Raw genomic sequence first — 15,158 nt, 5'->3', positions numbered from 1 at the left:
GGTCTTATTGCTGCTACACTAGTACACTAAATGTGTGCCATTTGGGAGTGGGGAAAGCAGGTGTGTGATAATGTTATAAGACAGGAAAAAGGAATGTAAAATGAAGAAGCATCATACAAGTGGATACTCTGGGACCTTTAATAGTTATTACCTTCCTCAAGCACACTGTATAATAAATCTGTGGGTTTGACAGTCACTTCCACATATCACTGTCAAGGCTGCTTTTTGAAATTGAGGGCTCTGGATGTATTGTGCTTGGAGTCAGAAGCGTGAGGTGCAACAGACTTGCTCTCTTGCCTAATCTTTTTCCCTCCAGGGTGATTCAGGCTTTGGTCTACTTTGTGAAACACCTGAACAGCGTCTCCATCTCGCATCCAGAGAGAGTTCTAATTTTTGGCTTAAGGGTTGCTCTTCAGATTCTTAAAGTAGCCTTTAACCCGAGTTCCCAAAGTATTTCTGTGATAATATCATCAAAACAGCTTCTAGTTACCCTGGCAAAATTGCAAAAATGTCAGGGGTGACTGTGATCAGTAAGTTGTTCTTGACGTGGACAACATTTTTTTTCCTTCGTTAGGTTCCTCCAATTACTCCTAATTAATCCCTCATGTATGATACTACATATTTTCACTCCTCTGACTTTCACATCCTCCAGATATTTGCAGACTGTGGTCATGCCCCTCTTCTGTGTTCTTTAAACCACGCATTTCCAAGCCAAGTTTTGTATGCTTTTCTCCCTTCAATCACTCTTTTACAAAGATTTCCCCCCCTTCCCCTCTGACAGTTGCAAAAGTTTTTCTGGAAATATGATAGACAGAATTATGTGTAGTGTTCCTGGTAAAGTTAGACTAACTACAGCTATCTGAACACAGCCATAATACCTGTGGTGTTTTTTTTTTTTTTTTTCTTTCTCCCTTCCCCCCTGAAGACTTATTGGGGGGGGAACCACAACACAAAAACACCCCAAAACTTTTGTAAAATCTGCTTTTGGTAAAGAGTGGTGAGACCAGAATTAGCAGCAAGGCAGTTACGGTGTCATCTCTGCAGGAAAACTACAGGCATTTCAGTACTATGTTTCAATATAAATTCATACAATTTCAGGAGAGGAGGGGGTTGAATAATCACTCATAGTAAATAATAGTGCATTTGTATTTTCACATTCATAATTTTCTGAGTAATTTACTGTTTCCCTTGTACTATATGAACAACTTGGCATTCTCTTCTGTTACAGGTATTCAGTAGTGATTTGGGTAAATGTCATGGAGTTTCCATTTTCATGGGTGTTTCTGTTCAGAGTGAATTTAAGTAATTGTGATACCTTTGACCAGCGTAGTTCTTTTGTATTAGAAGAAAGCAGAGACGAGAATCCGTGCCATAGATGCAAACTGTCAACCTAAGGAACAAGTTTACGTGCTTCTCTAAACACTCAGTCCTAATTCTTTCATTAGGCTGTTCGCCATGACTTCAGTGCACAGCAGCCAGCTATGCCACAATTAACAAGGGATGCTCTTTTTACCCTTCTGGGGAGTGATTTTTCTGGTTGAAAATTAGTCACTGTAGTTTGGCAATATCCTCTAATATTGAAATACAGTAAAGGATTAAATTGGAGACCAAGTCTGTTATGGCATCCCATTAGGTTGTTCCTCTTGACTTCAAATGAGATCAGTGAGCATGCAGCATTTTGAAAAGTCAGGCTACTTGCTAAGATGCTGTGGAATCAAAGTAAGAACAGTCTTCAGTAAGAAAACTTGTTTACCACAGCAATGTTGACATGAAAAGAGTTCCACTGGGTGGCTGTACCATGGCGCTGCTGAAAGATATTGAAGAAAATGGGTGCTAGTAGTCTGAGAAATTTTGCGCAATTCACGGTATAGATGTATCTCGTAACATGTGGTAAGGCACTTCATAATCTCTCTGTAGTTCATGATTGTCCTGTGAAGTACAAAGTGGTTTGAGTAACTCTTCATCTCTCTCATAGAATCCTGTGTAACTGCCATGATGATGCATCCAAATTCACATACCTTTTAGCGAAGCCTAGCTGTGACTACCTAGAACAGGAGGACTTCATCCCGCTGCTTCAGGTACCTGCAACAGCTCAGCAGTAAATGGGTGGGGAGAGCACACTATGTTTATTTTGTAACTTCTTTGTTTTCCTATCTTTAAATGTTTACCAAGGATGTGCAGACCTTTGGTTTGAACAGCACCTGGGTGGGGTTTATTTTGGAGTGAAATAGAAATAAGCATTTTAAGTGGATTATTTGGAATAGGTGCTAACCAGCTACATATCTTGCTAAAGTCTTTGAGGACTGTCAAAGCTTTACTTAGCCTCTTGTCTCTTGATAGGATTCATATTTATCAATGCCTGGTAACCAGGCTGAAATTTGCCAGATCTCTGTAGGTGGTTATTGGGAAAAATGCATGGGTGCTGTTGATACTCAAGCACAACATAAAAGCTTATTAGAAAAGTTGTAAAAGTTGCTTGTCAAGACAATTATAATTGAATTTGTCTAGCAAGACTACCAGATCAATATCAAGTGGAAATCTTTGCAAAACAAATTGCAGTTCCAGTTGTTCTGCATATGCCTCTAAGCCTGCTAGTGTGCAAGTCTCACTGCTGATGTATTTTTGTCCTAGCATTCAGGCTAAATCTGTGCATCCTGATTTCATTTTTTTCTTTTCCTTTTATTCACATGTAATACTTTAAACAAAGCAAATTATCATTCTTTATGTGCAGCCATTTAGGCAGGCTCTGGACAAGTTTGGGGTTTCTTTATAGTTTCTCTACAAATCAGGTCCATCTGCTCCTCTGATCATATGTTGATATTTTTTCTGAGCTTTTCCACATATCCCCAGATTTCTCACACTGTGTTGCCCTCTATGCAAAACCTCTGCGGAGATGCTGCTTTGGGGAAAGATTTTGTGTCTGCACTGGATGCTTCTGTGTCTCAGACAAAGCTGGGACTGTGATGAGTAAATTTGCTCGTGTTCCTTTTCATCTCTTCTCCACTGGGCCCATTGCCTTTCCTGATTGATTGCAGCTGTGCTTTTTAGCTACTGGTGCAATCAAAGGCATGTACAATCTTGTTTGTCAGTCAACCAGAGACTAGCAATATTACACCATCATATTAGATGTCAAGTTAGATTGGCCAAAATTTGGGCTTATCATACCCCTAAGGGCGCACTGTGTCTGCTCTATCCCTTTGTCATGTGATGGTGTAGACAAAGCAAAACTTTGAACACTTTTTTTAAAGCGTAGAGGAGTCAGATGTAAAAATTACACAGACACTGATTCATACAGGATCTGAGCAGTTTCTCCACGTTTTTGGTCATGCATTTCTTGCCAGATTTGGCATCATAAGCCAGTGTTTGGCTTATAAAAAGCTGATCTTCAGAAAGAGGCATCTCCACAGGTAGTTCAAGTAAATTTTGGAAAAGCACTGATCATATCTGTATGCATTCTGAGGCTCACAAGAGCTTTCATTGTTGTGGAGGACATAGAAGGCAACTTTCTCAACCTTTCAAGGAATGTTTATTTCTGACACCTAGCTCTAATAAATGTTAATATCTTCAGTGAATGGAAGAAAAAAAATCTTGGAGAGGAGATAGTTGCATGGTCAACTAACTAATTTTTTGTCTCATTCAATGAAAATGAGTTTTCATCTACTCACTAACTCTCTTCCTTTGTTTTTCTGTCCTTAAGTAAATCAAAATGGCCCAACAGGTGCGTATTGCCCAGAAAATGTATTCTACTTATACTTCTAGAAGGTTCACTTTATATATAAAAAGATGTCATTTTGGTTTTATTGTTAATGGTGCAAATACAGTTTCAAAAGTAAGCAAAAGTATTGGTTTATAAATCCAGTAACTTGTAAACATTAAAAGGAGAAGAAAATCTGTTTCATTTTATTTGGTCTTATCTTGCAGGATGTGGTGGAAACTCATCCTGGCCTGACGTTCCTGAAGGATGCTCCGGAGTTCCATTCCCGGTATATTACGACGGTAGGTTGGCTCCTTTGATCTCCTGTGATACTGCTGTACCAACCCTCCCTTTGTGATTTGTCACTGTTTCCATCAGCAAATCCTTCAGTTATTTCAAAAAAAAAAAAAAAAAAAATAGTAGTTTTAATACTCTTGGCAATGAGTTATTTTAAGAACTACTTCCAAAGGAAAAATGAACCTGCCTGTGTGTACAAGAGGTTATTCAAAAGGTTAATAATGATTCTTTCTGGTCTTAAGCAAATGTATAAACCCAACTTTTTTGGCCTTTAATCCTGATGAAGGAAAATGAGAGGTCCTTCTTTGGTCTTTGAGAGCTGCTAAGTAGTTAACTCTAATTCTGCTGGGCTGCTGAGACATGGAAGGCTGGTATGTTTGAATATTTCTGTCACTTAGGCATGGAGAATCTGTGATCCATAGTACAAAGCATCCATTGCACACAGGGGTCTACTGTCCAACTCTCCTGCCTCTTGCTCTTGCCAGAAAGCTTATCTAGTCGTTCTGAGTCTCTGAGCTTTTGGGACTACTACTTGTTGTTGGGTTTTGTTCTGTAGCTTTGTTCCAACTTTGCAGTGAGCAGTTAGGCTGGTGCTTTACTTGAATAAGCTTGTACTTATTTTTTAAGCCTTTAGCTTGTCTCATGTTGGGTATGAATCTGGATAAAAAGGTGTAAATGTTAGGATGTTTTACCTCTGCAGCAGTAACAAATGCAAATAATGACAGACCTGACGGGAGCTGTAATCCAGCAGGGCTCAAGGGCTGAAAGTTTCTCCTGTTTGCTTGCCAGCGTCTGCAGGGGGGCCAGCTGTACCACATACTGGCTGCTGGGAGATTACTGGCAGACACAGGCTTGTTCCTTTCCTGTAAGGAACAGATGACAGAAAGACACTGTTGCTCTGAGCAAACCCTGAACTGTCACACTAATGTTTTATGAAAATGTATAACAAGAATCAATTTTATGTGTTTAGATGCACTTGAACAAGGCAGTGAACATTGGTGTATTATCAACATGTTTAGTCCTCATGGAGCAAGTCAAGACACATTAAGCTGGCCAGAATAGGTATAACAATGGCCAGGGAATTATGGAAGCACATGAGTGGGTGAGTGCGGAAGGTGCCTGCGGCACATGTACTCTTATATTGGTGTTTAAAGTATGTGGAGGGGTGGGAGCTGAATGATTTAAGGTCACACTAGAATTGGTTTCTGACTGCAGTATCAACCAGTTGTTCTTTGCTGGAAAGCAGGTCAAGATATAATGCATGGTTGTCCTGGTGCTCGCTGTTGGGTGGTGACAAAGGCAGTTCTGTGCATCTGCCTTTCCAGGTTCCTCTTCTCTGGTCTTCCAGATGTTTCTGTAAAGTAATCCCCTAAAGGATCACTGTTGATATCCCGAAACAGCAATTGCTTGCTCTTTCTGGACCTCATTAGGGTGCCATGCACATTATGGTCTGAGAAACCAGCTGTGTGAAGCTGAGGTTCCACTTCAAAGATAACTGATGTGCAGGCTCCTACTAAAAAGGGCAACACCTTTTCCTTCCTCTATCCTTTTCCACACTTCCCTTGTGCCTGGGTGAGGTCCTCTGTGACCACCATAAAGCAGTCACAGAATCAGACCCTTCATGAGTACACTAAGCTCCTCAGTGCTTGATTCTGCTTGTGCCTCCACTGTGCTTTCCTACTTCAGTCTGAGCCTTTAGGCACCCTTACTGACAATATTGTGACAGAGGTGGCTTACTAGGCTTCCTCCCAGGCAACCAGGAAACAGTGGCGCTTGTGGTTGAGGCGAACGGTGTGTAGTGGTGAATTTTACAAAGCTGTGATGTCCTTCACAGACTCCTCATGCTGGCAGGACAATGCTGTTCTGGGTGTCTATGCTGTCAGATTCCTTCTGAGCTCAGCCTGTTTGGCCTTGGCCAGATCACTTGAGTTGGAGCATGGTTGAGACCTTGGGAAACAGACTGTTGGGTCAGGTTCCCGTGGTTGTTCCCATCTGGAGTGGCAGTACTTGGCCCACTGCAGCAGTGGCTCTCTTCTCTTGATACCAGGAGTTCCTATTTCTCACATCTCCTTTTGCAGGCAGTTTGTCACTTCTCTCTCTTTAATGTTACAAAATTCAGTGTTTCCACCAGGAGGTAATGAAGGAAACAACTTTGTCCTTGGATTTTGAGACTACTTGGAACCTTTTGATCCCTTCAAGGTAGAGTGCCTTATACCTACTTACAGTGACAGAATGCTGTATTTGCTGCAAGTGCAAGAATTAAATTTTATTTTTGTGTTACAGACGAGGGCCCTAAGGGGACACTGGCTTTTGTGTTCATTGCTGGATACAGCGTCGCTTGGTTGAAATGACCTGAAGATTAAGCTAACAGTCTAGTATGGGTAAGATGTGTATGCACATTTCAGGGTTGTTTTTTTTTGCCTACCTCTACACCTTTTAGAGGTGACTCTTGGATACAATAGGCTGTAATTTAATCTGTATCAGTATCTGTGAGCTGTTGTATTGCCAGTATACTAAACTACTTGTGTTTCTTTCACCAGCGACCGACTTCTGAAGCTGGTGAAGACGATGCAGAGTATCATGTGGCGTTTATTGTAAAAGCTTTAAAATGTGACTTCTCCCAGAATGTTCGAACAAGGCTGAGAGTTAGTGCTGCATGCTGTTGTTGAAAAGCTGAGTCAACTAAAAACAACTTGGCAAAACATACTGCTTGTTGAAAAATGCTTCAGCTTATGCAGTATTACCAATGCAAATGTGTAAGGGGAGGATGGCCTACAGGGTTTAATAAAGCTTTGTGGTTTTTTCCAGAAATGGTATTGCTTTTGTTCTTCTACGGGAAGACTGGGGAAAAGTCTAGAACTGACCCATCAGTGGTTTGGTTCCTGGAGGTAGATTACATGAGGATAATGGGGAAAAATAGGAAGGGGCTCCCCCTTCCAAAGGCTTATGTACTGAATTCAGAATAAATTATCTTCCATGCTGGGAAAAAATGAAGCCAGTTACAGCTTTCAAGTGAGGCAGAACTGGCAAGTGTGGCTTGAATGCTGCAAATCATCTCAGGCTGTGTAATTATGTTCTAGGTTGTTTCCCAAATGCTTTATTTGACAGCTTGGTTTTCACAACCTGGAAAAGAAAGAGAGAAGTATTGACATTGGGGGTGAGAGAGAGAGAGAGAGAGGAGTATTGACATTTTATACTGATACATACACTATGTACTATCCTTTGAAACTGGGCCATTATTTAAATAATAAAGCCTGCACTGAGTCACTGGATATGGTGAAAGAGATCCCATTTTACCTCTGAATGCCTTATTTTTACAGCTGGGTGAGGAGAGAACAGGTGGAACATTTTTATCAATATGGTCTGATAGAGGAACAGTTTCTTACATGTCACAAATGGGGATATTTTGTTGTCTTTTTTTTTTTTTTTTTTCCCCCTCTGCCTGCAGGGTAATAAAAGATTGCTGGCTAGGGTCCTTTTTCTGATTCTTGGGATTGTTACTTTTGAGTCCTTGGAATGGTATGAAAATCCTGTATCTCTAAGAATTGCTACAAAGTTGTTAGGTGTGATAATGGGTTATGTATATGGTAAGACCCACTTCAGTCTCTGAGCTGTTCTGCAATCTGGAAGCAAAGGCCAAAGTAAGTACAAAAATAGTCCAGAATGGCAGCGGCTGCCAAAGGCATTAAAGGAGAAACAAACACGCAGCTTTTTCATTGTGCTTAAGACCAGAAAAGATCATTGTGATTACCTAGTCTGACCTCTTGCATTACACAGGCCATATAACATTGTTCAGTGATTGCTATAGTTGGGATAGATTTTTTTGGTTTATCTCTAATTGAATTGACACCCAACTTCAGAATGGCATCCATCTTTGAAGTCAGGAGTGATAAAGAGCCTGTGGTGTTTCTTTGGGGGTTGTCCCAGTGGTTAATCAATGGCAGTGTAAAAGTAGTGCATTCTTATCTGTCTGAACTGGGCTGATTTCAGCTTCTAGTTATGCATTTCATGAGACACAAAAAGCCTTCCTGCTGTCCCACGTCTCCCCATGTAGGCTTTTAAGGACCAGGATGGCTACCAAGAGGTGTCATGTTCAGCTCAGTTGAATATATTAGTTCTCTCTACAGGATACATCATGCTCAAATCATTCTTGTTGCTCTCAAAATTATTTGTGCTCATCAGCATTCACTGTCTCACTAATCTGTGTATTCCAAAGCAGATTGTTGGCAACAATCCCATACTTGGTTCCAGATCTGTTCTGGACTAAGAACCAGCACTTGTATGACTAAGTCAAAGCATGTCCTTTAAATGGTGATTGCCCACTTGAAGCTAGTTCTAGCTAAGAAACAAACCCATCCCATTTAATTTAACTGGATTAATCCCTATAATGTCCATGTTGTTGTGTAAAGTTGATTTTTGTCTTGGAATATCATGCACTATTAGGGCTTACCAAAATTCTAGGATAATATGTCAGCATAATGTCAGAGACATCAATGGTTTGTTTGTATTGGGTTTGGTTGACAAGAATTCTATTCCATAATTTCAGTGCTGATAGTCAAATTAATTACATTTCTAATGTCTTTTGTAGAAGATGTTTAGTTGTTGTTTCCCCTATTAAATCTATTCTTGCATGTGCTTGATCACACATTCGTGTTTTCCCCGCTTTGTGATGATATTTGACAAGCTAACAAGGAATGGACTAGGAAGGGTTCAGCTTGCTGGTTTTAGGTGCTTGGGAGTGCACTCAGTCTCACACTGTGAACCAGTTCTCTTGGGTTCTCAGAGGTCTGTGCATTCCTCCCATGGTTTTTGCTCACTTTGACCAGAGGCAGATCAGTAAAGGAGACAAATGAGGTTAACACCTACCTAAGATAAATGCAGACAGATAATCTCTATTGCTTACTTTTAGTGGAGCCACCAAGAGGATGAGGCATTGTTACAGACACAATAGGTCAGACATCAATTGTGGCTTTCATTTACATGTACTGTTTCCTCTTCAAAAGTCCTGGTTTGGTTCCCCCCCCCCCCACCGTGTAGAACACTAGCTCATTGAGATCCATGCAAGCTACAGTGCTTAAAACCTGAAAAACTTCATTTCAGAGTGATTCATCAGCGCTTTGAACATATGCCCTGACATAAATAATGTATCTGCATGCTCAAAGATGTGAATTAAGAGCAGTGAAAATATTTGCAGAGTGGAAATGGATAATACTGTTTCAGAAGCAAACACTACTTTCAGACTGTGTAGTGGATTAAGGATAGTAATATCTACAAAAAAGATCACAAAACAGTTTTCAAAAGGAAGTCCCCTTAGGATGAGTGAATAAACAAAACAAAGTTACTGCATTTAAATTCCCAAACTGGTATGTTTCAGGAGTTGATTTCAAGAGCGCTGTTCATGTGTTGCAGGTTATACAGAGAATATTCTACACAGTCAATCGATCCTGGTCTGGGAAGATCACTCTAACAGAGCTGAGGAAAAGCAACTTCTTGCAAGTACGTTGGTTTCTGCCTGAACAAAATACAGAATGCATCATATTGTTGTTCTTATAGCCGTGTACTATATAGTGAGGGAGCTGTGCCTGGCTTGTAGTGAGGTAGGCCAAATGCTCAGTGCTAGAAGAGGGCTAGGGCTGCTGGAGGAGTTGTGTCTGAGTTGAGATGAGAGAAGACCAGGGACTGGAGTACCCCAAGAGTGCGCTGACAGATGGTCAAGGGGCAACTGTGCACACACTCTGAAGCTGCATCAGGCAGATTGGCTCTTGGCTCCTGATCTAGCCAAAAAGGAAGGGAAGCAAGACGCAGCAGCGTACCTATGTGAAGTGGCTCACTGAGCAGCCAAGAATAGCTGTTGGATCGCCTACAATACGTGGTGGGTAGGACAGCCAATTTCCTGGCTCCCAACTGGCAATCAGCCTGCTGACAGTTGGTCAGGCATGTTGTGCTGTGCAATTGCAAGACCGTGCATCTCAGGAGCTGACTTTCACTCCTTCTTCAGAAAGGTTAATGAATGAAGCTTAGTTCTTGTTACAATCCCTACGATGTATCCTTACTCTGGGCAGAGGTTTCAGGATTTGGATCTCCATTCTCTGTATATTTTGCCCAAAAGAGCATCAGATTAAAACTGAGGCTGCTCAACTTCAGCCCAACCTAAAAACAGGCAAAGTCTTTTGGCTGAAATGTTAAGGGCTCAGCTAAAGCAGTGAGACTTCCTTACTGCATTGTGTTCTCCCTTCCAGATGTAGCGTGCTGTCTTCCTCAAAAGCCTCAAGCATGAATTCGCATTCCGTGTCCTTCCAGACATCTTTTGCCCCACTGATCAAATCAGCTGATGAAAAAATCAGTGCTCCCTTGGATTATCTCATCCTAGTTGCTCCCTAACCCCTGTTATAAACAAATCCTCCAAACTTATCCTGCATCTTTATTCACTCATTTTCTCCCTTTATACACTCTTCCCCTTTTTCTTCTTGCATATCTACTCTGCCTTTTATCTCCTGCAGCAGGGAAGTTCAGCTTTAGAACCGTAATTTCGCTTGAGCAGCTCTTTGCTGCATGTGTAAATAGCATATTTTGGCATGAGCTATAAAAGAAAAAAATCAGTTATTGAAAAACCTCCCCAAGTGTTTATCATCTGCAAAGAAATGGAGAGACCCATAAAGAATCTGAAGAGTCCAGTGAGTGAGCGATCAGAGATTTTTAGACTTGAGTGTCAGCAAGTCAGAATAGTGGATGTCTGGCAGTGCTATCCTGTTGTCCCTGCCTGACGCTTTACTGAACCTGGTGGGACAGCAGGATTTGAGAGTTTTGTGGGGCCTCAGTTGGGTTCCTTGGATATGGTGACTGAAAGTTGACATTGAATTACCAGTGCCTACATATAGCATATGTTTGTGGATGGAAGGGCCACTAAGCCTGCCTGCTTAGAGACAGAACTCTCTGGGATAGCCCTTAGGTTGTGTTTCACCTCCTCCCTTCTAAGAGGCTGTGAGGACAGGGGAGGACAGACCTATAGCTCGCTTGAGTCTGTTAGCCTTTTCACATTCCTGCAGCCGTAAGTTATTAGACTGAAAAGGCTATCTGGTGTCCCATGGCCTCAGCACTAGGAGAAGGGCAAACAGGAAGGTGGCACTGGTAAACATACAATGCCTTCCTGTCGGTGGGAAGGTGGAGTGGAGGGAAGGACAGAGGTAGATGTGAAGTGGGAATGAAATAAGGACATTGTCACTAGATGTTTTCTAACGGGACGTGTAAACAGGTGTCATGGTTGGAAATCTGTCCAAGCCTCCTGGATAAACCAGACTAATTCCTGTCAGTGACAGCCCAGGAAAATCAGTGTGATTAGTGTGATCTGCTTGGGATCTGTCCCTCCTTCCCCAGTCCAGACATGAGTCTGGAGCAAGACTTGATTTTGCCCTTTGGGAGCCAGGCAAGAATGTGTGATGTGTAAAGATGTATCTCAGTTCCTGTGGAGAACTGTGGAATTGCTGTTGTAAATGGCTATAGGAGCCTCTGGTGCACGTCAGAAATGTTTCACAAATAATGGATCCCAGATGAGACAGCAGTTGCATTCTTGTTTCTCTGCCTCACTCTACACTATAGGTGAAAATGAGCATAAATTGTTCACGGGAGTAGCAGAAATATTGTGCACCTATATGCTAACCAGGATAGCCAAGCCAGATGCTCTATAAGTGCCTGTTAAGGAATGCAGCAACAAAATCTCCTACGGCGGAGAAAGGCTGCATTTTGGATTAGCTCTCAGAGCTGTGTTCACCCAGCTTTCACAGGTTGGAGAACTTCAGCTGCTGAACTGCCTTTGTCTAGGTTTAACTTCCCACTTTATTTGTACTCTTTCAGACTCTTGCTCTCTTGGAAGAAGAGGATGACATAAATCAGATCACAGATTATTTCTCCTACGAGCACTTCTATGTTATATACTGTAAATTCTGGGAGCTGGACACTGACCATGATCTTTACATCAGCCAGAAGGATCTGGCTAGGTACAGTGATCAAGGTACGCTGCCTGCAAGCTGTGTGGGACAAAGGGGATTGCTGAAAATAGAATGCTCCCACTAAAGAGTAAAGCCTAGGTTTAATTTGGTTAATTTGATGCCTCAAAAAAAAATTAAATGGAGCCATCCATCTCTTACACAAATACTGATTCACAGAGACAGTTGTAGGGGCTTAGACACAGAAATGCAGTACACACTGTTTTCTGCATGAGTAGGTAGAGAAAGAGCTTCTGTTCACGTGTGGGTCACTGTCAGAAGGACAAGCTAAAATAATGTCTTGAAACTTGCTTATTATTTACTAAGGGTTTTACGGGAACTTGGAAGTAGGGACAAGAAGGACAAGTCCGTGTGGACTTAAGATTGCTGAAGCACAATCTTGTTATACGTGACAGAAATTCTAGAGTCCAGTGAAGCTTGGTGCATTTCAGTTTGCAGACGTGCTCTGGAGAATATATCTTGAGGACACTGTGGAACTTCTTTCCTCAAGTTGAGCAGATGCTATGAGTTTTCAGAGGTTCAAGGCCATGGATAAGTTAATGGAATACAAGTCCACAAAGGGCTAAAAAACCAAAGGCACTTGTTCTGTATGTGTTGTGATAGATGGAGGCACTCAGGCCAGCTGTTTCTGATTATCCATGTTCTGAGAGCATGATATGCCCATGTGCTTACTTGTTAGGACTCATGAGATAATGTCTTGGACCTTGATCTATTGACCAGCATGCTTAATTCTGAAGACAAAGCCTTCTTGGATTCTTCCTTGCTGCACTTTTGGGGAAAGTAGGTCTGGGATAGAGAATCAAATTTTGGGAAATGGGCTGTTTAGACACAATGTGCAACTGGAGATATCAGGAAAGATGAATGTGGTAAGGTGGTGTAGCACGTAGAGCTACAGGGATCTGGAGGTGTGACAAGTTGTCAGGTGTTGCTGGAGCTCTGGGGATGGGGACAACATTCTGTAGGAGCCAAGATCCTAGTGGGCTGAAGTAAGAAAGAAGGAAGGGGATGTGAGAGTGACAATGCTGGAGGTATGTGTGTGTGTCAGAATGGTGCAGTGGCCCACGTGTTCTGAGTGGTGGCATTTATGGGAAGGCCGTGGGGGTTCTGGGTGAGTGTGGCAGTCACAGGGGTTAGGAGCATTGATCATGGGGCTGGATGGGGTGAGAGTGGAGGAGTGCCTGACTTGAGATAGGTGATACGGTAGACTTGGTCCCTGCTGGGAGGCTGGATTGTGGGGATGGAGTATTTGTTGTACGGGAGGCTTGAGACTACTGGGTGCTAGGGAGCTAAAGATAGAAGGGGTGCTGTGGGCAGGGTGATGGGGAGAAGCTGTCAGTGCAGTGGTACCGCAGCCTGTCAGCACTGTGCCAGGGGGATGTGGGGGGTTGTGCAGGTTGGGTCTGCCTGGCTGGTGTGTCAGAAGTGTGCCAGGACTACAGAAGTGATGGAGAACGTGTAGAAGAAGCTATGGTGGGGGTCTAAAGGAAGTGTGTCAGTCGTCTGGGAGGGTGAGGTCAGTGTGCAAATTCTGCTCAAAACTGGTACTTGCTGCTTGGCTGGTGTGTCTCTGCCATAACAATCTATCTCACACATTTCCTGACTGGCAAAGCCCTCCCGCTCACCTAAAACGATGATTGTTTTTCATTGTCCTTCCCTGCAGCAGGATTGCCACAGCTTGTGTTCTTCTAAGAAGTGTTTTGTAGGGTTTTGATGTGTGGTTTTTGCTTGATAACTAAACTTGTTTTGCAGTACACACTGACATAGTCTCCTTCTATCAGCAGGATTTGCTTATGTGACAAATCCTACTGCAGCCAAGTAGGAGTAACACTGCCCATGTCTAGGAATCCAGATAACACACAGTTGCTGTATTTGTGAGGAAATATGGTGTTTGGAAAGATACAAAGGCAGACATGCTAGGAGAATCATCTTTGCTTTTTACAAAATGGTGCTGAACGGAGACCAGTAAAGTAGTTAGACCAGGCAATGTAGATAGAACATTCTTTTAGCAATGGGAAATGGCTTTGTGTGGATTCAGCATAAACAACTGACTGTAGTTATTCCTGTGACCTGTAGCTTCATTTTCTTCATGTCTTCTTTGTTTCCAGCTTTATCAAACAGGATTATTGAGCGAATATTCAGCGGCGCTGTGGTGAGGTGAGGAATAGCATACTGGTTGGGGATAGAAGTGAAGGGAATTTCTTTCAGGCTGATTAGAAATGCAGGATACTCTCCAAAATCCCCACTGATCAGAACAGTTTCCAACACAGTGCTCTGGTAGGAGCTGCCTGAAAATGGAGCGAGACTTCTGGGTATCTTAACAAAACAAATTAAAAAACCCCATGGGATGACCACCTGTAGACCTCATTGGAGAACAAGCTGGGCATAGCCAGAGGGAACATGCAAGCACTAGGTGTTTGTGCCCCACAGCAGCACAGAGTTAGCTGGAGAGCACTGCTTTAAAGTCTCCAAAAAGTAAAACAGCCCAGCACTTGTTGTGGGAGGGGATGTGGTAGATGAGCCTCAGCTCTGCAGTGACAGAAAGGCAGCAAATGCTGTGCCTTGCAGGGAAGGGCACAAAGACTGGTGCTGGGGAGTGCAGGGAATACAGGCTGAATGGGTGACGATGCCCCATTTTCTCTCACCAATGGTTTGGATCTTTTGAAAAATACATTTGATAACATCCAGAGTATTTAGGAGCCTGGTGGTTTTTTTGTTTGGGTTTTTTTTTTTTTCTCATGTATCTTCCAGAGGCAATGAAGTTCAAAAGGAAGGCCGCATGAGTTATGCTGATTTTGTGTGGCTCCTGATTTCGGAGGAAGACAAAAGGAGTGCTACAAGGTCTGACTACTTTCTGTGTCCTAGTAAAAGTATTGAGATGAGCAGATAAGATTATAGAAAATTCTGTGACCTACCACTTCCTAGAAGAGATGGCAGCTTGGGTTCCAGTAATTATTAGGAAGAAAGCAACTTACTGTCAATGGTTGGTCAAATCATCTGCCTTTCTTGAGGAGAAATTGTGTAGAAGCAGAGTTTTCTTGTAACGTTAAATGTCTTGGTAGTCATCAATGCCTTTGGTTACCCTGTGCCATGGAACACTGGCTCTGGGGGTAAACACATGAGATGTTTGCAGCAGATAGGCAAGTTCCCTTCGTGTGTGTAGCAAG

At 42.4% G+C, this 15,158-nt stretch overlaps 1 protein-coding gene across 2 annotated transcripts in view; it reads left to right on the top strand.

Moving 5' to 3' along the window:
- The window catches only part of PPP2R3A (protein phosphatase 2 regulatory subunit B''alpha), a 58,091-nt gene that overhangs the window by 35,109 nt on the left and 7,824 nt on the right, over positions 1–15,158 (top strand). For both annotated transcript variants that reach the window (XM_035900029.1, XM_035900028.1), the window contains exons 5-10: positions 1,976–2,078; positions 3,922–3,996; positions 9,401–9,487; positions 11,843–11,999; positions 14,100–14,148; positions 14,743–14,832. In XM_035900029.1, coding sequence (XP_035755922.1) covers positions 1,976–2,078; positions 3,922–3,996; positions 9,401–9,487; positions 11,843–11,999; positions 14,100–14,148; positions 14,743–14,832 — 561 coding nt within the window. The remainder of the gene's footprint in view (positions 1–1,975; positions 2,079–3,921; positions 3,997–9,400; positions 9,488–11,842; positions 12,000–14,099; positions 14,149–14,742; positions 14,833–15,158) is intronic.

The sequence above is a fragment of the Egretta garzetta genome, unplaced genomic scaffold (genome assembly GCF_000687185.1).
Source record: "Egretta garzetta isolate BGI_Z169 unplaced genomic scaffold, ASM68718v1 scaffold448, whole genome shotgun sequence".
Lineage (NCBI taxonomy): Eukaryota > Metazoa > Chordata > Aves > Pelecaniformes > Ardeidae > Egretta > Egretta garzetta.
Note: the sequence above shows the minus strand (reverse complement) of the source record. Positions and strands in the feature narration are given on the sequence as shown.